Here is a 24,023-nt window from a genome sequence, read left to right on the forward strand (position 1 = left end):
AATACATACACTCTATTGCTCATGACATACTTCGAGGTGTTATCCACCAATAGTGGCTAATATGTTATATTATATTATATTAGAGATACAGTATAGTATTGCTTGTATTTTGAGTGACTTTCTCGTAAGCCTGTTTTTATACCAGAGTCCAATAGCTTATAGCACAAGCATAATATTAAAAACGTCTGATAACCTTGATATTCTAAATCCGCCATTTGAGTGTTCATTATCCCACCCATACTACAAACTTTGTGGTTACATAATTGGCTTATGATAAGACTAACATTAGTTGTGTATTGTTAGTAACAAGAAGCTTTCACTATGTACATAAATGTAACTGGTAGTTGCAACCAATAGGATCTCATCACATGCTCATAGTACATGAGCTACATATCATCCATATTGGTGTTGATCATTTATCAAGTGGGTGTACAAACTTTCGAACAAAAGTAAGAAACTGCTCTAATAGTAAAGTCAACATCTATTCATACCCTCCAATTTATACCAGCAAATAGGGGCATACAAACCAGTAGGTGTTGTATGAAATGGTTAATGTGAGTTATAACACAATGGGCTATAAAGCATTTGAAAACTTATTACAACTGTAGCAACCATAAGGTAAGAAATATTTATGGATAGTTCTACTTCAGTGAATCTTCTCTCCTTATGTATTAATATTCCGAAAATATGTATACCAATGTTTGTGTTGTATAGAATAGCCAGACGAAGTTGAGGTGTGAGTATGGCAAGAGCCATTCTTTGCTTAAAACCTATCACCTTGAATATTCTTTCCTATCCACCTGCACAGAAACATAATTATGCTAGATGACGAATGAGCAGGAAATCCCTAGCTGCTGATGTGTTGTACTTTCACTTTCCAAGTATATCCCAGAGAATCTCAGGTTGTACTGAGCATCAAACCAGCTACATACTTTCACATGCCTTAAACCGTATTAACAATTTTCAAAGCAGAGGACTTTTGTAGATGAGCAACCATAGCAAAGTTCATTCGTAAATATATATGTACTCATTTGCATACTGCATTGGCTAACTTGTAGTACACGGCCCTTGGGCAAGTGCATATATAACACGCAAAGCACTCGTACCAGTGGTATAACTATTACAATTATTCACTTGTATAATGGCTAAATTGTAGTGCTGAAATGAATATCAATTTTTACTATTTGAATTGTTGTGAACAAAACAACTGATTATTCCAATGACCATATTCTTTAAACATAAGTAACCACCAAGGTCTTTGTTGGGAAGTAAGGGAAAGCCTGAGAGCTCTTCTAAAATGGATATGTGTATGAATAAGCCACTTTGTTCATAATCTCAAGCTTCAAGGTTGGCTTCATCCATCTAATCACAGCTTACTACAGTGTTAGCAAACATTTGTGAATTGAATAATGTCATGCCAACCGAATAGTCGAATATCCAAACTATTATTTCAGCAACTACTAAATTGTTTGGAGAAAAATTTAGTAGCAATTGAGTATGTACAAATAACTTCTGTTTCAAAACCTTTTTGGCTATGCAAACTTAATTATATGTTTCTGGTCCTACCAATTCCCCAAAACTGACCAGGTGGCCAGGATTTTTTTTTTTTTTGCAACTTTGTGTTATGGTGACATAGGAGGTATGTTCCTGAACGAATTATTGCCAAATTTGACCAAAAAAAGGTCCTACCAAATTTAGGCTTAAAAGAGCCAGTTTTGGAAGCTTGGTACCTTTTACATTAATTCTGTTGTTGTCACTACTTTGAAGTTGCATTTCGTAAATTGCCAACAATGGCAAAATAAAATTCTTTACATTGCCAGACTTTGCTTTTAAGGCTGTTCCAACTTTGGCAATAACCCAATAGCTGCAAAATATGGAACCCAATAGATTGACAAAAATGGCAACATGTTGGATTTACATTTGGCAAAATATGGACAATGCTGAATTTGCCAACATCTGGGATAAACCTAATTTTGCCACAATTGGCAAAAATATGATACTGAATGTTGCCAAAACTGGCAAAAGCAGGTTTATCAAAACCTGCCAAAATTGGCTGTTGAACATACCTGGACATAGCAATACATGGAATTATAGGGAAAATGTATAAAGTTAGTGCATCTTTATAAGAAATGTGTGTTTACAAGACATGAAAACCTTTCAACAGGTTTAGTATAATAAATTATTGTATGGTGATTGCACAATTCATTCAGCAAAAAAATGACCAGGAAGGGAACCAGAAACAGCTTTCATGGCCTTACATGGAGGTTATACATGTACAGTAATGATACACACGTACTCATGAAAATTTTGTTAGATGGTGAATATTGGTCTAAATAATGCATACAAATGGATAGATGAACACAAATCTAACACAACAAAAGTCATGGTGCCATCTTAATAGTCGTATCACTTGGTACAAACTGCACATGATAATTCTCTGGTGGCGTCATACGGTGGACAAGGAAGTGTTCCACATCTTCCCTCCACAAAGTAGAAAAGCAATGCTTTCTGATGTACAGCTGATCCTAATACTGATTTAAATGCTACATCTACACATGTGAACTGTGAAGGAGTATGAGTGCGATGTTCAGACATCAGGTAGCCGTAGTATTCTCTGGTCCATCCACTAGGACAAGTGTACTTGGCAGGGAGCATATAGACTGCAGAATGTTGAGCAACATAGCATACTGCACATGGTACATCATGATTATGACTTCCGGTCCACGTTCGATACTCAGCTCCATACATATATGACCTTTCTTGGTGTCCAGTAATTTGTGTGAGGTGTTTGGGATCTAGAGGCAGACACTGTGGATTACTACTGGTACCTTCATCATAACTGGATCCACCAACTCTTCCACTATACACTAATTGTGCAGTTGATGGACACTGGTCGTGTCCCCATCTTACATACACAGTTCCTCCATTCCTCTCTTCTTTGTCACCTTTCACACCTTTCTGTCCTGTAGCTCCCTTTGGACCAATTAGTCCTGTTGCTCCTGGTAATCCACTGCTACCCTTCTCTCCTTGATATCCTCTTCGTCCTCTTAGTCCAGGTTCTCCTTCCTCACCAGGGTATCCGGTTGGTCCTAGTAAATGTGTTTGACAACAATGTGATGTGTGAGAATATCAGTATATCACCTTGTTCTCCTTTAGGACCCATTGGTCCTGGTAAGCCATCATTACCCTTTTCTCCTTTCATTCCTTGAGATGTCAGTTGTGTTGATCCTCTTGGTCCAGGATCTCCCTTGTCTCCTATTAACACACTTGATAACATTCAAGTACATACATAAACCCTTCATGTGTCACCTTGATCACCCTTGGCTCCTTTCATTCCAGGTTCACCAGGTTGTCCTATTGGTCCACGTAATCCAGTGTCTCCTGTAGATATGATAACTAAACAATGATCCGGACACACGATAGTGTGTTGTGTGGCCAAGAAAATCAGACAATGTGCATTTTACAGGAACCAAGAAAAACACCATTTCATTCATTCGTACCTCAGTAACAGCTGAACAGAAATAGCCCTTTTTCTGTGAAACATCCCTCAGGGTGGGACATCTTCCATACCAAACTTCAATTCAGCCGTCTTCAAAATACATACCTTTAAGGTTCATCTTGTTTTCTTCTCCATTAGTTTGTTTTTGCAACACTAATGAAAACTCTCATATGTCGTGCAAGCCTTATTAGATTCTTTTCAAATTTGGAGGGTACAAAGAGCATGTTATAGTGCATTTATCTTCCAATCTGTGAACAGATTAGTAGAAGCGGTACAAAGTTATGAGTGATTTTCAAAAATTGCATGTGCAATCTTTTTGTCACACCTGCAGGGTAACCTACTGACAGAAACAAGTCAAAAATCAATATGCAGATAGGCTGACCATCATAGCACTGACCTTCTGTGATTTGAAAATACTGAGAGTGTGATATAAAGCAAGAACCAAACATGTGAAACAAGTGTGATTGAGATACTCTAATAGAGCTTTCACTGAGAAGTAAAAGAAATCGTGGTGGAAAATGTGGTGGAAAATGTTGAAAAATTCAAGGGACAAGCTAGGAACCTTCACACCGATATGCCTAAACTCTTTTCCACTCTATCACTGGTTACCTCACTTAATTTCTACCTTATAAATGGAAGTTAAGTTTACTGCATCAGAACGTAACTTCATAGATCTATCCATGGAAACTCTACATTGTTCTAGAACATTCTATATGCATTGTATTAGAAATGCTCAGAAAAAAATGTGTGCTGCATTAAAAAGTAATCGAATAAAAATGGCAATACCATAAGAGTCACATGATCGAGATACTCTAATAGAGCAGTCAGCCTGTTGTCAATCTACTGGCTAAACTGCTTACACAAACTAGTTGAATTTTCTAGGTAACTACTGTATCAAGGCAGAAGATCTTAAAGTATCAATGAGTTATACATGAAAACCAACTGTACATGCATGTAACAAACATATTTCAAGACCCCTAAATAGGCAATATTCAATTCATTCAAAATGGTACACTAAAGTCTAGTTCCTCTGCTTACCTGTAGAAGATACAGGTAAAAATGATAGACAAAAGCCAGCATACCGTGTACAAATACAAAAAGAAATGATATCTAATCCGAAACAGCTAAGCTATGAAAAAGGGTGTGGCCTTCTAAAAACAGGCTAGTATGAAAAATATGTGATATCAAAGGCGGCATCATTACCAGTACGGCCATTTCTTGGCTGCCACCTTTGATATCACATCTTGCTCCTTTTTTGCGTAGCTTGGCTGTTTTGAGTATATACATGATAGTATAACCTATTAATCCTCTTGGTCCCCTATCACCAGGGTCTCCTCTTGGTCCAGTAGCTCCTTTTGGTCCTGGTAATCCTAGATCTCCTGTGTATATCAAATGACAGATTATAAAATAGAAAAGGGGATATTGTCTAAGGTTATACTAGTGCACATTTAATTTTTATATTGATCATATAGCCTATCAGCATGACTGAAGTATGAATTAAATGTCCACTGCAGCTGTAGACAGTCTCACTGCTTTTTATTCTATGATCCCAACTCAAATGTAAAATTTTCCTTGTACGTTTTTATTACTTTTTGTTATAAAATAATTCACTACTGGTGAACTTGTGCATACTAAGAATGGTGCCAAACACTGAGTTAACCAAACACACGCCTTGAAAATTAATTATCAAAAAGTTGTATGACCTTTCCACTTTGTTTTCAGCTATGTTCCACCCATTACATAGCATTACAAAGAAGAAGTGCCTCTTTAATTAATCCCATCACTGTGGATATTACAGACAATTCAGCATTGAAGTATGATGCATTACCACGAATCAATACCTAAACAGTCAAAAAAAAATCAAGTTCATAGCCTTCGAGTTATGTTCAACTGGAGGCATCAGTCAGTTAGCAGAAACTTCAACTTTTTTTTTTTTTTTAATTCCATAGAAACTGTTGTAAGCATTTGGGAATTCTGCCAAAATGTCATGGAGGAAAAATGAGGCTGGTTTTTGGGTGATTTTTTTCGTCAGGAAAGCCCAATCCTCCATGATCCCTACCATACAGTACTACCATAATGTGACTTAATACCTATTAATCCTCTTGGTCCCCTATCACCAGGGTCTCCTCTTGGTCCAGTAGCTCCATTTAGTCCTGATACTCCAGGTGTTCCCTGATCTCCTTTTTCACCAGGAGGACCAATGGGACCTGGTGTACCATCTTTACAGTGACAATCATTTTCTGACTGTCTCTTCACATCATGATGAGTATTAATCATAGGTGACTACTGTCTGTGACTAAATGAACATGACATTATTATTGGTGACATAACCAAACATCCTCTTATAAAAGGCCTTCGGTGTTCAAGGCTTTCACTAAAGAAATAAGTGATTCCCACTTTCACAAAGTATGTTATCATAAAATGTCAATCCTAAATCCAGCCACTGGTAGAAATACGTAGGGTCCTCACTTCAGACTTTTAATCTGCGACACAGTACTTGTAACTATGATTCCATTGTCACTTTATCATACAAATGCAAAAATTGTTTGAAGCTAGAGACCATTACTTTGCAGCACTCTCAGATTTATTTGCAGTCTTGTTCTGTACATTGAACTGCTGTATTATTTGTAATAATATTGATGCCTCTTAATGTCATCATTAAGTACGGCACTGCCTAAGCACAACTTTGTTAAATAACTCACTAATTAAAGGGCGTAGCACCAGTATGAAAAAAACAATTGTCACATACTTTTTTGCAGTTTCGCATGAGTTTAATTTAATTATCAACAACATTTTCATCTCTCTAACTTGATCTACCAGGGCTGTATAAAAGAGTCTTTGTCATGCTTTTCATCTTTTAAGCCTAAGTAGCCATACTATTCACACATATTACTAGTTGTATACTTCTTACACATTTCCCATTAGCCTCACATTGACTTGTTCCTGTAACTTCAACAACAGTTCCCTGTCATACTCTACTTGTTGTTGTAGTAGATCCAGTGATGACTGGAAGTACCAAGTCACACCAAACAATAGAACTAGACTAACTAGTGATAGTACTAAACTAACTACAAACACAACATCCTTGTTGGTAGCAGCCATTACTACTACTACTGCTACAGTGTAGAAAAGTACTGCCAAAACTGGCTATGTGTGTTGTTGTTATTGTTGTTTTTGTGTGCATTCAGAGTACTATTGTAACATCATTTGACAACCAAATTTATGAGACTTTATGGATTCCTTTTCAGACAGCTTGTGAATGTTTACATTTGTAAAGGATAATAACAGTGAATGGTGTCACATCTACATCAACACTTAATCTGGTTATGGAAGGCAACTGTCATCCTTTCCTTGACTTGCATAATATACTGTACTCCTTCACTATATTAGTCTTTAAGTGTCTCTGTATACAAGAATATTTAAATGTAGTCCCATCTTAGGGTTTTTTGTAGCTGAGAATATGAGAGTGGGTAATATTCCCAGTCGTCGTCGTGGTTGGTATAGAACCCCCTTTGGTGACAATTCATACTAAATCTACTGTATTAGTCCAGTGGTATATGTGTCTGCTTATCATCTCAGGCCTAAATGTGTCCAAATTGTATACAGGAAAGTTACCGGCTCTGGAATTTTTTCTTGATACTTTTTGTAATTTTAGTAGTAGATCGTATCAAGTGACAAACTATTATAACACATTACATAATGATTATTGACATATTACACTCCCTAGCTAGATGTTTACCATTTGTTCTAATAGAATTTTATGGTCAAACAATTTGTCTCTGTTGATGGAAACTCAATAGATGTAGATAGTGTGGGTCTGTTGAGTTGTGTGAGTCTATCCAGTAAATATGTGGGAAACTGCTGGCTTGAATAAAACACTGTGTTAGGTAATACTGATACCCAACAAAAGTAGATACACAGAGCCTGTTTGCCATATGTAAATGTTTCACTTATGCATACCATCAGCTATCAACAGTGAAATTTATTGAAACAGACATCACAGAGAGTTATGTTACAATATCATGTTGTGTGTCTCTAAGAATACATACACTCTGTTTTTCATGACATACTCTGAGGTGTTATCCACCAATAGTGGCTAGTATGCTACATAGTATTGGAGATACCGTATAGCGTAAGCCTATTATAGAACGCATTTTAACGTATTGTGGTTATATTACATCATAACGCATCAGACAAAGAAACTTAAGTACACCCTACTACAGATTAGTAGGGCTGTACTGTACAGTACTAGCTGTAGTAGGCTGTAGCATGCATCTTGCCCTACTAAAAACTTTGTGGTTACATAATTGGCTTATGATAAGACTAACATTAGTTGTGTATTATTAGTAACAAGAAGCTTTCACTATGTACATAAATGTAACTGGTATTTGCACTATCAATTTCAACCGTGAGGATCTCATCACATGCTCACAATACGTATGCTACGAATCATCCATACTGGTGTTGATCAGATTTACCAAGTGAGTGTACAAACTATTGAACAAAAGTAAGAAACTGCAAAATTCAACACCCATTCTTATCCTACAATTTAGATAGTGGCATATGAATTCTATGAAACTGTTAATTATAGTATGTTATGAGCAATAGAGTGTATGTATATAATCTTAACACAAGCCTTTGTAAACTTATTACAATTGTAGTAACCATATATGGTGAGAAATATTTGCGGATATTCTACTTCAGTGAATCTTCTCTCCCTACGTATTAATATGCCTAAAATATGTATACCAATGTTTGTGTTGTATAGGATAGCTGGACGGATAAGATGTGATTTGCCAGATTACTTTTTCCTGGTATACAATATGCAATACATGCACACTTCTCACTTGGTGGCTATAGTTTTACCCTGCAAGTAGATTTGATGTTTGTGTGTGTGTGTGTGCGTGTGTGATATTGTTCCGTAAAGGTGACATTCATCACGTAAGATGTCTCTAGGATGATTTTAAAGGTGGCATTTTAAGCATCAAGCATCATTTTTGGGACACAATGCAGTACTACCCTACTGTTTGATAACTAAACAATGATGTGTATATTAATCCTCAGTCACCAGGGCCTCCTCTTGGTCCATATGTTTCCAGGTAATCTTGGGGTATCAAATACATATACGCTTATCATTATCGAGATACAGTGGTGTGTCATGTAACTGGTGCATACTAGTATGTTATGAACACATATTTAGTTCCAAGTTTCGTTGTGAATATAGTCCAAATTTGACATCCCTTTAGGCACTGCCAAAGTATGTCATTGCTTAGCAATTGTTGCATAAGCCCAAGGAAAGTAAGTGTAGGTTTTTCACTTGGATGTTTAGTTGGAATCGTACAAATACGTATGGCAATTCTACTGAGATAACACTAGCCATTATTAGCACTTGGCATATTTAACTCTACTATGCTAGCCAGTATTGTTTTACTTGTGAAATTTGTAACATGCATACTACAAATACATACGTACAGTGCACCTTAAGTAAAACTGTGTATGCTCAGTTACTATATGCTTTCATGTAGAAGTACAGAAGTATGCGGCAGTTTACAGTCACAATATTGCATACACATTGTGCAATACAAATCTAATTTATTGCTAATTACAACTAACAAAGTTATGATCCCACTTCAGTAAAGGTGATGGTGTATCACTTTGTACAAACTGCACATGATAATTCTCTGGTCTTATCATATGGAGGACAAGGAAGTGATCCACATCTACCCTCTATAAAGGTAAATGTGAAGGAATCGTGTTTTTCTGCTGAACCAATTACAGATTTTAGTGCACTGTCCATACAAGTATAATGTGATGGATGACGTGTGTAATATTTAGACATCAAATATCCATAGTATTCTTTGGTCCATCCACTAGGACAAGTGTACTTGGCAGGGACCATGTAGACTGTAGAACGTTGAGTGACATAACAAACTGCACATGGTACATCATGGTAATGTCTTCCATGAAGATGACTTTGACTGTTAGTAAGAGTATAATATTGAGCTCCATGCATTCGAGCTCTGTGTTGTGTACCACTAATTGGAGTATGATAGTTGGGGTCTATAGGTAGACACTGAGGACCTACACCACCACCTTGATCCCAACGAGATCCACCAGCTCGACCGTTGTAAACTAATTGTGCAGTTGATGGACACTGATCATGTCCCCATCTTACATACACAGTTCCTCCATTCCTCTCTTCATTGTCACCTTTCATGCCTTTCTGTCCTGTAGCTCCTTTAGGACTAGTTAGTCCTAGTAATCCACTACTACCCTTCTCTCCTTTATCTCCTTTCATTCCTTGATGTCCCATTTCTCCTTTCAGTCCTCTTGGTCCAGGTTCTCCTTCCTCACCAGGATATCCAGTTGGTCCTAGTAAATGTGTTTGACAACAATGTGATGTATGAGAATATCAGTGTATCACCTTGTTCTCCTTTAGGACCCATTGGTCCAGGTAAGCCATCATTACCCTTTTCTCCTTTCATTCCTTGAGATGTCAGTTGTGTTGTTCCTCTTGGTCCAGGATCTCCCTTGTCTCCTATTAACACACTTGATAACATTCAAGTACACACATAAACCCTACATGTGTCACCTTGATCACCCTTGGCTCCTTTCATTCCAGGTTCACCAGGTTGTCCTATTGGTCCACGTAATCCAGTGTCTCCTGTATGATATAATAACTAAACAATGATGTGTATATACATGATAGTGTAACCTATTAATCCTCTTGGTCCCCAATTACCAGGGTCTCCTCTTGGTCCAGTATCTCCTTTTGGTCCTGATACTCCAGGTGTTCCCTGATCTCCTGTTTTACCAGGAGGACCAATGGGACCTGGTGTACCATCTTTACACTGACAATCATTCCTGACTGTCTCTTCACATCATGATGAGTATTAATGATGTTGACTACTGTCTGTGACTGAATAAGGAGACATAATAATTATAGTAATGAATATGATATGTTAACTTGTATGGCTTTGTGGTCTATAATTAATGGAAAGCAGCATTTAAACTGTAACACTTGGTTGGTATCAGTATTGAAACTGGGTCAGTACTGCTGGCCTGGATAACCCACTGATCGGGATTAATTAAATGGAGACATGCACCAAGAACTACATTTTAGGCACTCTACCAGCATATAAATGGGTAGCTACATGTTAAATAAACAGACAACTTTTATAATTTATGATCAATCAATGAGCGTGGATCAAAGTATCAAAGTGCAAAACACGTTTGCTATATATTATAAATGAGCTTCGTTCATGTATACCTACAAACTTCAACTGATAAATAAGCATGGCTCTATGTTTACCAACAATGTTTCACATTCCCGATAAGTGGGCATGGCTCACAAAAGAAACTGGCTTGCTACAAGACTAAACTGTAATGATCGCAGGCAGACTGCAATATACCTAATGATAAATATATGACTCCACATATGCCTACCTTGGTTTCATTATTTTTAAGGGTATTAACTCTTGGTACAGCTGCAAGTATAGATCTAGCTTGTTTCATTTCTATGATGACTTGTAGTGTGTGTAAGGCCAAAGTGCTCCTTGTGGTCATACTTAAAGATTAATGTACAGACAATAACACATAATCCCTATAAGTGGACATGGCACATGAGGTGATGCGTTACACCGCCGACCTAATTTATTTATTTCATACATGATCCAATCCTGAACATTTTGGTGGGTCAGACCCAGATGACATGCATGGACAAAACGTGACCTGGTTGACCTGAATGACATGACCTAGTTTCAATGTTGGTTGCTATTAATGCAGTCGTGTATGTTAGTTCATCCTCAAAGCCTACATCAGTATACAGCCATAGTACTCACACATAATTACAACACACATTTTGTAGTAAAATGACAAATGTTGTTGTGATTGAACAATAATAAGTGACTTTAATAAGACACAACACATTTTCCATTAGCCTCACATTGACTTGTTCCTGTAACGTCAACAACAGTTCCCTATCATACTCTACTTGTTGTTGTAGTAGATCCAGTGATGACTGGAAGTACCAAGTCACACCAAACAGTAGAACTAGACTAACTAGTGATAGTACTAAACTAACTACCAACACAACATCCTTGTTGGTAGCAGCCATTACTACTACTGCTACAGTATAGAAAATTGCTGCCAACTTCAATTGCCAACTGACTAAGTATTACTATGAGGTTGTTGTTGTTGTTTTGGTATGCATTCAGAGTAATACTACTGTAACAACATTTGGCAACCAAACCTATGAAACTTTATGGGTTCCTTTTCAGACAGCTTGTGAATGTTTATATCTGTAAAGGAGAATAGCAGTGAATGGTGTCATCCCTTTAACATTTTGAGAATGCAATGTCTGCTTAGCTAACTAGTTAGAATGATACATAGAAGACAACTATCATCTTTTCCTTATATGCTCTTTGCTATGAGTCTTCAAGTGTCTCTGTATACAGGAAATTTTAACATTTAGCAGTTGAGGGTTTCAATGCATTGAATATGAGAATCGATAATGTTTCCAGTTGTTGTATTTGCTATAATATAGAGCCCTCTTTGGTGACAATTCATAATCTAGTTTACTTGATCTACGTATGAGGTCAGTGGTCATAATTATTTATACGTTTGTGTTTATTGGCCTAAATGAGTCCAAATTCAATGCACAAAAGTTACCAGCTCTGGAATTTCTTCTGTTTTTAAAATTATTATTATTATTAACACTTTACAGTGACCAGCACTGAAGGTCAGGCAGCAACATGTGCTGCAGCCTTAGGATTACCTAACCTAATTTAAGGGACTTAGACGTAATGACTTGACTTACTGACTGACTGAAATTTTAGTAATAGGCATCTCCTTTCAACATATTAAGTGACAAACTATTATAACATGTTACATAATGGTTGTTGACATAATTATTACACTCCCTAGCTAGGTGTTTATCATTTGTACTAATCGAGGGGTCCGCCACGCTTTAAATCTAACTTATCCAAGATTCAAATCTCTTGGAATCCCCATGCAATCTACAAGAATCTTCTCAAATCTCTGTGAAATCTGCAAAATCCATTAAAATCCATAGAATCTTTAAAATCTTCCTAATCTTCGTGACAATCTTTTACAATCTTTAAAATCTCGCTGAAATCTTTGAATCTGAGACTACCACAATCAAATCTTAATCTTCTTGTTAGTAAATTTCAGTAAACGTTTGGATATTTTACTCAAGCTCTTGGTTGTTAACACATATTCTTGCGGCTGTCTTGCACCTAGGCCTGTTCGTCCACGTGTACTGTGCGATTATTGGGTTCTTGCAGTTTACGTATATTGCCAGAGATATAGCCAGTTGTTCCCGAGGTTGTTTCTTCTTCGCAACGCCTTTAGCTACTTGACGAACTCGTTGGGACAAGCTAGTTAGTGACCCTGACTCGGATCTTTGTTAGGTGAGTGTACATACTGAATTCACACCTGTGAAAAGAGTGAGCATGGTGCATGTACGGATTCATATTGCTCCTGACATAATAGCCAAGATAAAACTCCAATAGCTAACAGCTACATCTCTTTAGTGAGCTCTTTAGCTAAATCAGGAGTAGCTATAGCACGTCTCATCAATATTCACATTCTTGAAAATCATCATACAGTAATTATAATCAACACATCTCAATCTCTATATTCTAGATATAGTATAGACCTCGATATAGACTAGCCAACATTCATGCAGCAAATGAAAAGTTTAGCTACACATGTGGGACCCCTGCTTTTAGTGATACAAGTAGTGATATTTGCTATGTAGTTTAATTTGTTATCCCACTCATATGGGACCTCAGCTGTGAAGGCTACTGAAAGCCTTTGTCAGTATAGGGAGTCAGAGACATGCTGGCAAGAAGAATACAGAGAAGACTAATAATCCCTGCTGCTGTGGCTTCATAACCATAGGCACATGTCTTGATTGTATGTGGCTGTGGATCAAGTCACAACACGGCTGACTGGAGTCTCTGAAATCTTAAGGTTTTGGTTACAAAGAATTTGCATGCTTTTGAATATTCCTGCACTGGTATCCTGTGCCAGCATCCCACAACATTAAGCTCAGGTATGAAAGCTTAGTCCAATTATAATTAGCTATGTAGCAACATGCACTATGTAATGTGTAAGCTTAACTCTACCATGCCAGCAAGTAATGTGTCCAAATGATATCACACTCTTAGCTGAACAGATTCGAGCAGATTAAATTACTATCTCATCTATTATTGTTTAGTGAAAGATAACAGGAGATGGAGCAGCAACCTCAGGAACTATCCACTACCAGTTTGGAAGTTGATATACTTGCGCTGAACGCATGAACGCACCTGATACCTTGAAATGCATGAACGCATCTGATACCTTCGCTTAGCTGAGTTTATGTACGTATGTATATACATACAATTTACAATACACGCACAAACTTTAACAAGCATGCTAGCTAATAATTTATATCTCAATGGGTCAATGTCCATATCACTTTGCTAACTCAGGTAGACAGTCTCAAAGACAGTTGCACTATAAGTTATATTATATATAAGTGTGGAATCTATGTGTAAAATCTAATTGTGTGGTATCTTTGATATCATATTATTCCACATTTGCTGAAGTCAACTACACCATTGATATGCTGAAGTTGTACACAATTATCGAGACAATTATGCAGTCCAACTGTCAGCAGTTGCAAGAGATGTCCAAATAATGATATAGCTAAAATGTACACAACTTGCATGGACATGGCAAAACATGATGATTTTAGACATATTATTTGATGCATACAGTATTATAATACAGCTATACATGTGCGGCATGAAAAGCTAGGGCAAAGTAGTAGTTAATAATAGTATAATTAAGCTTTGCCAACTCTAGTGTGAGATTTACTGAGCTTATGTGCGCATGCAGGGCTATTTGATTTGATTGAATGCTTTAGCTACAGTGACCAGCACTGAAGTAGTTTGCTATGTCACTATCTTGGTTGCTCAGTACAAATGAAGTATGTACAACTCAAGATCTAGGAATTTTCTCATCACTACTGAGATCAATACAAGGAGAGCTAGCTCTTAGTCATGATTACTTAATATGTGAGGTAACTGTATAGATGCATTGGGAACAGTTCCATTAGCTATAGGCTAACTTGCTACGTGTCAGCGGGCAAAGCCGCCAATTTAACTAGGCAAATTAGCCACATATACTAAGCTCTATTGCTGGTAGTATGCAGTATTGCAATAGCTAAAGAGTAGCCTCTTCAGTAGACTCGTACCTTGACTCATACCAGGCACAGAACACAGCTCCACAGCACTACAACATAGTATTTCAAATCTTAACTGAAATCTTAAAATCTTTTCAAATCTCAGTCAAAATCTTGAATCTTTCTTAAGATTTCTCAAATCTAAGTACTGCGTTTACGGACCCCTCGGTACTAATAGAATTTTATGATCAAACAAGTTGTCTCTGTTGATGGAAACTTTATAGATGTAGATAGTGTGGCTCTGCATGTTGTTGTGTGTGAGTCTCAGGCCCGTAACCAGGGAGGGTTCGAGTGGTTCGGACGAACCCCCCACCAGGATTACCAATTTTTTTTAAAAAAGTTTTAAGCTGGCGTATAAGACATGGACAGCCGAAAGGTAGAGAGGGGCTATATGTAGGGCACTGAAGGCTGCTCTGAGGTGTTAACTAAGGTGGAGCTAAGCCCCACCTCTACACAACTAAGATCTAGGTGGGGATGAAATTTGCTAAAAGGATCGATATACTCTAATAGAACACTCACTAAAATACTCTAATACAACAGTCACTTAAATACAGTCACTCAAATACTCTAATCATTCATGGTTAAAGCTTTCAAACAATTAAGACCAAGCTGAACCTCTTCTATAATGTGCTTATCTGAACACCGTGCTATACCTATTTTTCAGATTTGTATAGTTGTGGCTAAAATCATCAGATTATCTACTATTTATTAGTAAAGTGTAGACAACCCAAATTATTAATTTGTGGCTCATTAATGAATTGTACTGATGTAGCTGAAGAGGTCTGTGTTTTATATAGCTGCTAGATAACCAATAGTAATAGTAGTTACTGCTTAGTATACCTGAGAAATGCTTGTGTGCATGTAATGCTCTTGATGTTCAGTTAAACATTTAGTGCTGGCCTGCTAACTATTATAGCAAGGAAGTTCACAATAAAAACTATCTGCATGAGTATATTTGCAATGTCCTAGCTCTTTCACTGATGTGCAGGGGTGTATATGGGCAGGCATGCATGGGGTTCTAGAAACTCCCCTCTGAAAATTTAAGCTAAAATAGCTGTAATAATATTGATAAAGGACTAAACATACAATAAGAAATCATAAATCAATGTAATTTTGAAGTATTTTATTGTTTAAAATGTGTGTGTGTGTGTGTGTGTGGGGGGGGGGGGGGGGGGGGGGGGTATGCCCTAAGACCCCTGCACTTATGATTTGGGAATCACCATCAAATATGTGAACCACCTTGGAAAAATGCCTTGTGTATTTAGCTATGTACTTGTATGTGCATTGTAAGCCTACTTAGTCTCTGTCCTAAGAAACCACAACATTGTACAGTACAGCCAAGAAGTCACATGTGACCTAGATAGCTCATGTCACTTAAGTGTGACACAAAGGAATAATAGCTATTGAATGAGTAGAGGAGTACTGAGCAAAACACCAATAAGTAGATAGTAAATGGATAACTTCATGTGTTGATTATTTTAGAAGCAATGTATCTACTAAAATTAACCCAAGCATGTGCAGTTGCTGCACATACTGAAGTTGAGATTAACTTCAAATTATACAGTATGTCAGATTTGAAGGGATTATAGTCAAAATTATACACTTACAACTGCTCTTTGGAGTCATTAGTGTGTACGATCAATTTTATACCATTTAGGAGAAGTCAAATATTAAAGTGGTGTCAGCGGCTGGGGGCTACGCCCCCAGACCCCTGCTGCCATAAACGCCTACCATGTCAAAGTCGAACCCCCCTTTGACAAATCCTGGTTACAGGCCTGAGTCTATCCAGTGGTATTGATACAGAATAGTGCTATGTATGTAAAGTTTGTGTGTTGTACAAGAGCAGTCGTAGTATGGTGTGTGGACAGATCAAAGGCTGCCGCCAGTGATATAAATCAGTTGTAAACCAGTTTGCAAAGGTTGTAACTAGCAATATAAGTATATACTTCCTTTTGACCACACAGTCTGGCCACTAATTAGTTCAAAACCATCCAAAGAAACCATAAGCCCACCACCACAGGAAGTCACCAGGCAATGAACATGGCCAATACATCAAGCTAATGAATTGCACTGGAATGAATATCCACAGTTTCAGTTTGCTCTTACTCGTTTTGGGAAGTGGTACAACCCCTGGGCTGAATTGCTAGCCCTCGGGTGCCATGTTTACAAATCAGATACGTGTGTTATAACTGAGCCTGACAGTTGAAGAGCAGCATAAGTCCAATCATATACTGTGCACTTACCCCTTTTCTCTTTTCATGTAAGTAGTCAGTGTATTTCAAAAAGATTAGTTTAAAATGTCAAGAAATTCAAGTATCATTCCTTCAACAAGATTTTTGGTTAGTTGCATATTACTGTTACAAAATACACTATTCAAGTACATGGAATTAATAAATTACACCATGGGTGAAACGAGGTCAGTGGCTGACCTACTGAACCAAATAGCAATCTGGATGGGACCCAAATCTGACCTGGATGTGATCCAGTGTACTTAAAGCAGAGGTATGCATCAAGCACTAGATTTTATGGACTATATGGGTGTGTCACAACTATAAGATACACAGAACCTGTTTGCTGTATGTAAATGTTTCGTTTATGCATACCATCAGCTATCAACTATGAAATTTGTTGAAGCAGACATATCAGGAAGTTATGTTACAATATCATGTTATGTGTCTCTATAAGAATACATGTCACTGTATTGCTCATAACATACTTTGAGATCCACATTAATATAGTGGCTAGCATGCTACATCAGTATGGCTTGCTTGTTTTTATATCACAATAAAAAAAGAGTCTGAACAAAATATGATGAACATGACATTCTAAATTCACCATTCGAGCATTTGTTATCCTACCCATGCTGCAAAATCTGTGGTTACATAATTAGCTTATGATTGTAAGACTGACGTTAGCTGTGCATTGTTGATAACAAGAAGTTTTCACTATGTAAATGTACTGGTATTTGCACTATCAATTTCAACGATCGGGTATCGCATCACATGCATGCACAGTATGAATTATCATGTACGTACCCTATTCTTTGCTTATATGTACAATTTACAATGTAACTGCAAAATAGTAGCAGATAATGCGAACACTTAGGGCTGGGAGATTATATCGATTGTGGGATTAATCGTGATTGTCTCTGAACATCGTGAAAATGTATTATTATCAGTAAATTTGAAATGGTGCGCATGTACCATTGTGGAAGAACATGATCCAGAAAACAAGCCTACATGCACTTTTGAGACAGTTCATTGTGTGAATGAATCTTACTACACTGTACGTAAAGCTTACCTGTTACATTAGAATCTAATCAAAAACAGCCAAGCTGTAAAAAAAGGTGCGACCCCCAAAAAGGCTATGGTGAAAAAAGATGTGAAATCCAAGGTGGCAGCCAAGAAATGGCTGTGATGGTACAGTAGGTTAATGGTAAAAATTTTAATAATGACATTTCAGGTGAATTTGGTGCCAACACCCTGAATTTAGACTAGAAAGCTTTTTAGTATATAAATTTAACACATATCGGTTGTTGTTTGCTTAGCCTTATTAATGAGTTACTATGAATGCGTCCATTTAAAAGTGTGAAGTAGAATTTACCAATACCTCAGCATCTGCTCCTTTGCATGGCCATGGGTTGTTACAACAACAATATCCTAACTGGTGGTAGGGTTTTGTTATACATAAGTATGTGATATACTTTAAAATTAAATAATTCTAAACCCATAGACTTTCTCCAAGCCTATGTGTATTTATGGCTTCATAATAAATTATATATAATTATTACAAGATCCATGTTCAGAGACAATCACGATTAATCCCACAATCGATATAATCTCCCAGCCCTAAGTGTTCGCATTATCTGCTACTATTTTGCAGTTACATTGTAAATTGTACATATAAGCAAAGAATAGGGTACGTACATGATAATTCATACTGTGCATGCATGTGATGAGATACCCGATCGTTGAAATTGATAGTGCAAATACCAGTACATTTACATAGTGAAAACTTCTTGTTATCAACAATGCACAGCTAACATCAGTCTTACAATCATAAACTAATTATGTAACCACAAATTTTGCAGCATGGGTAGGATAACAAATGCTAGGGGTAAATACTGTGAACCTACACCACCACCTTGATCCTACTTTGATCAACCAGCTCTACCTCTGCATACTAATTGTGCAGTTGATGGACACTAGTCATGTCCCCATCTTACATACACAATTCCTCCACTCCTCTCTTCTTTGTCACCTTTCCGAATGTCCTGTAGTTCCTTTAGGACCAGTTAACTCTGTTGGTTCTGGTAATTCATGGCCACTGCTACCCTTCTTTCCTTTATCTTGTTTCATTCCTTGATGTCCCATTTCTCCTTTCAGTCCTCTTGGTCCAGGTTCTCCTTCCTCACCAGGATATCCAGTTGGTCCTAGTAAATGTGTTTGACAACAATGTGATGTGTGAGAATATCAGTGTATCACCTTGTTCTCCTTTAGGACCCATTGGTCCAGGTAAGCCATCATTACCCTTTTCTCCTTTCATTCCTTGAGATGTCAGTTGTGTTAATTCTCTTGGTCCAGGATCTCCCTTGTCTCCTACTAACACACTTGATAACATTCAAGTACACACATAAACCCTTCATGTATCACCTTGATCACCCTTGGCTCCTTTCATTCCAGGTTCACCAGGTTGTCCTATTGGTCCACGTAATCCAGTATCTCCTGTATGATATGATAACTATTGCATATATTATAGTGTAACCTCATGGTCCCCTATCACCAGGGTCTCCTCGTGGTCCAATACATATGTCCTTTTGGTCCTTGTAATCCTGGGTCTACTGTATGTACACCGGTGTTTAATCTAGGATTTCTCCTTTGGGGGTTGGGGGGATTGGGGGTGACCAGGTGAAAGTCTACATGAAGTTGTCCGAATTCACAACAATATAAAACAGTTGAAATAGTTGTGAAACTAGTTAATCAAGGCTGTGTCGTGAGTGTTAAGTTTGAATTTTGTAATTAGGTGAAGCCAGATCCTATGGTTGGTAGAGCTTGATGCATGAGTGTAGTAGTGATGACATAATGATGATACAATATCTAGGACAACCATGTGCACCTCATGTACACGATTATTCTATTTGCATAGTGCACTGCATATGTTGAAGCTATTAAATAAATGATTTGTATGAGATAGCTGAAAAATTGCATAAAAGTTATTGATCATCACTGTACAATATTACAAAGCACTAGATGTTTTCCAAGAAACTTTGGCTATTTGAAATTCTGAAACTCTGTTTTATGAATGAAAGATGTTTACAGACTATATTAAATACCATGCCATTGAAGGCTAGCTGTCTTCATTGTGTCTACTTGAAGGGGGTGCTACCCTTCTCTGAAATAGTTAACTGGGCTATTCTCTGTGCTGTATGATTTTTATAAAGGAAAACTCAGTGTTAGCTTTGCATGGCTGTAGGAACAACAAAATGCTTTGATTTGAAAGGTGGATCTGACCTACTATAGAAATACTTTCCACGGTGTAGCCACAGTTATTGGCTTAAAAAAAGAAGAGAAAACCCAATAGAGAAAGCATAAAATAGCAAAGACACTTTTGTCTGCAATAAAATTATCAGTGTGAGATTAAAACTGATAGGTGTGCTGTCTCGTCACTTTGACATTTGGCATACTTGATGATATTTATGGAGTTAAGTAACAAAACAGGTGTAAGTAATCAAGATACTCTATGCATACAGTATGATAGTACTATGTATTAGGGATCACGGAGATTTGGGTTTTCTGGCCAAAAAATCACCTAAAGACCAACTTCCCAATACCATCCTGATGCCTTGGCAGTATTGGTTTGGTATAACCGAGCCCAAAAGTGCCTTCAGTACTACCCTAAATGCTTCCAATAGATTGCTACAAAATGTAAAATTTTATCCAATGGAATTTTCTACTGACTGTCTGCCTGCTTGCCCTCCTGCCAGTTTACTCACCTGCCCACCCGCCTGCCTGTATGATGTCTTCAGACAAGCATAACGTGATAATGGCTAAGGCTATGGGCTTGATTTTTCATTGTTCGACATCACTTCAGTCTGACAGGTGCTTTTTGGCATACCGCAGTACATACAATGCATGCTTCATGGACTTACCGTACCCTTGTACTCCGTTGTGCCCCATTTTGTTTTTGTTTACCACCCAAGGTGTTGATTCGTGGTAGCTCGGTGGCTTCCCTATGTTTGTAAATGGGAATGAAGTGGATAATGGATAATAGGAATTGTCCATGTTTTCTGAGGTGACTGGATTGATTGCAGAGGTGCTTCTCCTACTCTTCTTCATTTGTAATGCTGTGAAACAGCCTGAACATAGTTGAAAGCAAAGCATAACGACCACTTTACTTCCAAGTCAGTAATTGATAGTTGGGGCTTGTATTCACTCAAAACATTACCACTGGCGCATCTTTTCGTTTAATGCAATATGTGTGAGTTCACCAGTCATAATAATGTTACAAAAACAGTAAACAAACAAGTATATGGAGTTTGATTAGGAATCATAGAAAAAAGTAGGGAAACAAGATACACCTGCAGATATTATACTAGTGGACATTTAATCCGTAATTCAGTTATGGGTACAGGGATTAAATGTCCACTGGTATGTCAGCAGGTGTAGGTGACCTTCCTTGTTTCCCTACTTTTTCTTTGATCCTTGATCAAACTTAAAATTCTTAATTTTTCCTTATACTTGTTAGAATAGTTGTTCAGAATAAAACATGAAAACAAATAATGCTTGCATACATGTGTTTTTTCTCTGCATCTCCAGATTTTCCACCACCAACTTCCAGGATCATAACCACTGAACCATCCACTACTATACTGTAAGTACTGTATCTAATGCTGATAGTTTATACTTACGGTAGTACTTGATATTTACCCACCAAAAATATTGACTAGGAACCAGCCTCATTACCTTTACAGTGCCTTGGCAGGTATCACTGTGAGCCCAAAGATGCCTTCAAAGCAACTTACAGATAAATGTAACTCAATTACTGCTAATACACCACCTTTTACAGCTAGGCATTACTTAGGGCTGACATATCTCTTTTGGCATACCCAGGAAATACAATGCATGCATCATATAAAGTTACCGTTTCCTTTGTGCCCCATAATTTACTTTTGCTTCTAATGTAAATGGTATCAATTATTGGATAAAATATCAGTGATTTATTGAGCTTGCCTCATCTGTAAGCTTTGTACCACACCTGTTACTGTCACATTAAACGATGGGTGGCTTTGTAGCAAGAATTGCTTTCATTACATCATATACTTCAAATAAATTATTTTTGTTTTCTACTTACCTCTTGCATTCTATGTGTAGATCACGCACTCTTGCATGCAAAAGAGTTTTCTCTATCATACATCCCTGTGGTTAATGATGTAATCACTCCTTTTTGTGTCACTAGCTATACTACTTGATGCAGTGTGTGTACAATACAGTAGTGTTACCTATTATTTCTCTTGGTCCAGGGTCTCCCCTTGGTCTGATACTCCAGATGTTCCCTGATCTCCTTTTTTACCAGGGTGACTGATGGGACCTGGTGTACCATCATTACACTGACAACCATTTCATGACTGTCTCTTCACATCATGAAGATTATTAACATAGTTGACTCCTGTCTGCGACTGAAAAATATGTCATGATGATTGTGTTAAGCCAGATAGAAACTAATGGCGTATGCTGTCATACAGCCCATACGTATGTAGTACTTTTAGATTTACATATTGTACTTTGTGTGGGAGGTGCCAATGTATGAACACTTAACAATAGTCCGATTGCCAAAAATTTAAGTGGTTTAGGTAATCAAGATAAATTTATCTTGCTGAAGTACAATATCATACTTAAAGTACTGCCCATGTTTGATATGAAAAATACAGCAAAGTTGTATACTACATACAATTTCCCATTAGCCTCACATTGACTTGTTCCTGTAACTTCAACAACAGTTCCCTGTCTATACTCTACTTGTTGTTGTAGTAGATCCAGTGATGACTGGAAGTACCAAGTCACACCAAACAGTAGAACTAGAATAACTAGTGATAGTACTAAACTAACTACCAACACAACATCCTTGTTGGTATAGCAGCCATTACTATTGTTGACTAGGCTGTCAACTGTAAAATGTTTTTTATTACATGTAAGGGTCCAGAGTTCAATTTGCAACTGTGTGGAGGTACGTATACCTTTGTAGTTTGTACAATGAACTCTTCAAAATATATAATAAGTACTTAAATAATTAAACACACACACACACACACACACACACACTGCATGTGCACAAATCAAACTCTTTGACTGCCATATACATGCCAACCAAGTTCCTAGGCCACCAGAGTAGTACATCTTCTAAAGTGACCATAATATTATTGCACAGAATGGTTACCGTCAAAGGAAAATTCCACAAAGGTGAGTGTAACAAATTTATGAGGCCGTTCATAACTATTTGTAAGGATTCTTAATATTTATCAAACTTGCATAATTATATATACAATATACTCAAAGGAAAACAATCTAGTCATCAAAAAATATTAAGTATTCCAAATCTACAGCTATGTAATTATGTACGTATATGGACTTCTGCTTATGAGTCATACTTAATAATTACCTTTCTGTATTGGTGGATAGGATAGCGTACTCCAACTATCTACTGAGTATCAATGTTAGGTACAGTAACAACATTAAAAGTTTCAAAGTGGAAAATATTTGTAGTATTGCATGCATGCATTCGACATGATACATAATGCCTGTGAAAGGTACAAACAAATTGTGGTATAAATCTATGGATGACTACACAACTACTACTACTACTACAAAAGTAGTCATGTAAATTTGGACAAAGAATTTGAAGTAATCCACATGTTCCATCCATAAAAAAAAATCCACAGCAAGTTGATTTACCACTGATCCAATCACTTATTTGAAAACAATTTCAGTACAAGTAAACTGAGTGGGGGAAGTGATATCTAAGTATTGTCTATATGATCCATCCACTAGGACAAGTGTATTTGCCAGGAACCATGTAGACTGTAGCTGAACGTTGAATGACATAACTGCACATGGTACATTGTGGTAATTTTGTTTTAAGTAGTACAGCTGCTTTCACGTGACTTACCATCTACATTAAAGTTTCAAAATGTAAAAGTTTTGTGAATAAGCATAGTAGCTATATATAGTAAATATTTAGAAATTGAGGAACAATTTACAATAAACATCCACTTCA

At 37.2% G+C, this 24,023-nt stretch overlaps 3 protein-coding genes across 4 annotated transcripts in view; all 3 read right to left on the reverse strand.

Moving 5' to 3' along the window:
- Window positions 1-2,274: 2,274 nt before the first annotated feature.
- LOC136263636 (short-chain collagen C4-like) lies at window positions 2,275-6,652 on the reverse strand. Its single transcript, XM_066058270.1, has 6 exons — window positions 6,431-6,652; window positions 5,590-5,795; window positions 4,798-4,878; window positions 3,310-3,381; window positions 3,142-3,255; window positions 2,275-3,089 (listed from the first exon to the last, which is right to left on the reverse strand). Exons 2-6 carry the CDS (start codon window positions 5,774-5,776, stop codon window positions 2,407-2,409), a joined length of 1,137 nt encoding a protein of 378 aa, XP_065914342.1. The 5' UTR covers window positions 5,777-5,795; window positions 6,431-6,652; the 3' UTR covers window positions 2,275-2,406.
- Window positions 6,653-8,999: 2,347 nt separating this feature from the next.
- The window catches only part of LOC136263635 (collagen alpha-1(X) chain-like), a 36,981-nt gene continuing 21,957 nt past the window's right edge, over window positions 9,000-24,023 (reverse strand). Inside the window, exons 3-5 of one of the 2 annotated variants that reach the window (XM_066058268.1) lie at window positions 10,092-10,163; window positions 9,924-10,037; window positions 9,000-9,871 (exon numbers count right to left, since the gene is read on the reverse strand). In XM_066058268.1, the coding sequence (XP_065914340.1) occupies window positions 9,150-9,871; window positions 9,924-10,037; window positions 10,092-10,163 (908 nt within the window). In that variant the 3' untranslated portion in view covers window positions 9,000-9,149. Of the gene's footprint in view, window positions 9,872-9,923; window positions 10,038-10,091; window positions 10,164-18,988; window positions 19,186-19,237; window positions 19,352-19,405; window positions 19,478-24,023 lie in introns of those variants that run through there. The other variant, XM_066058269.1, reaches the window with a different exon arrangement.
- On the reverse strand, window positions 10,218-11,704 carry LOC136263642 (uncharacterized). Its single transcript, XM_066058281.1, has 2 exons — window positions 11,445-11,704; window positions 10,218-10,418 (listed from the first exon to the last, which is right to left on the reverse strand). Exons 1-2 carry the CDS (start codon window positions 11,613-11,615, stop codon window positions 10,218-10,220), a joined length of 372 nt encoding a protein of 123 aa, XP_065914353.1. The 5' UTR covers window positions 11,616-11,704.

This window comes from Dysidea avara, chromosome 8 (assembly GCF_963678975.1).
Source record: "Dysidea avara chromosome 8, odDysAvar1.4, whole genome shotgun sequence".
Lineage (NCBI taxonomy): Eukaryota > Metazoa > Porifera > Demospongiae > Dictyoceratida > Dysideidae > Dysidea > Dysidea avara.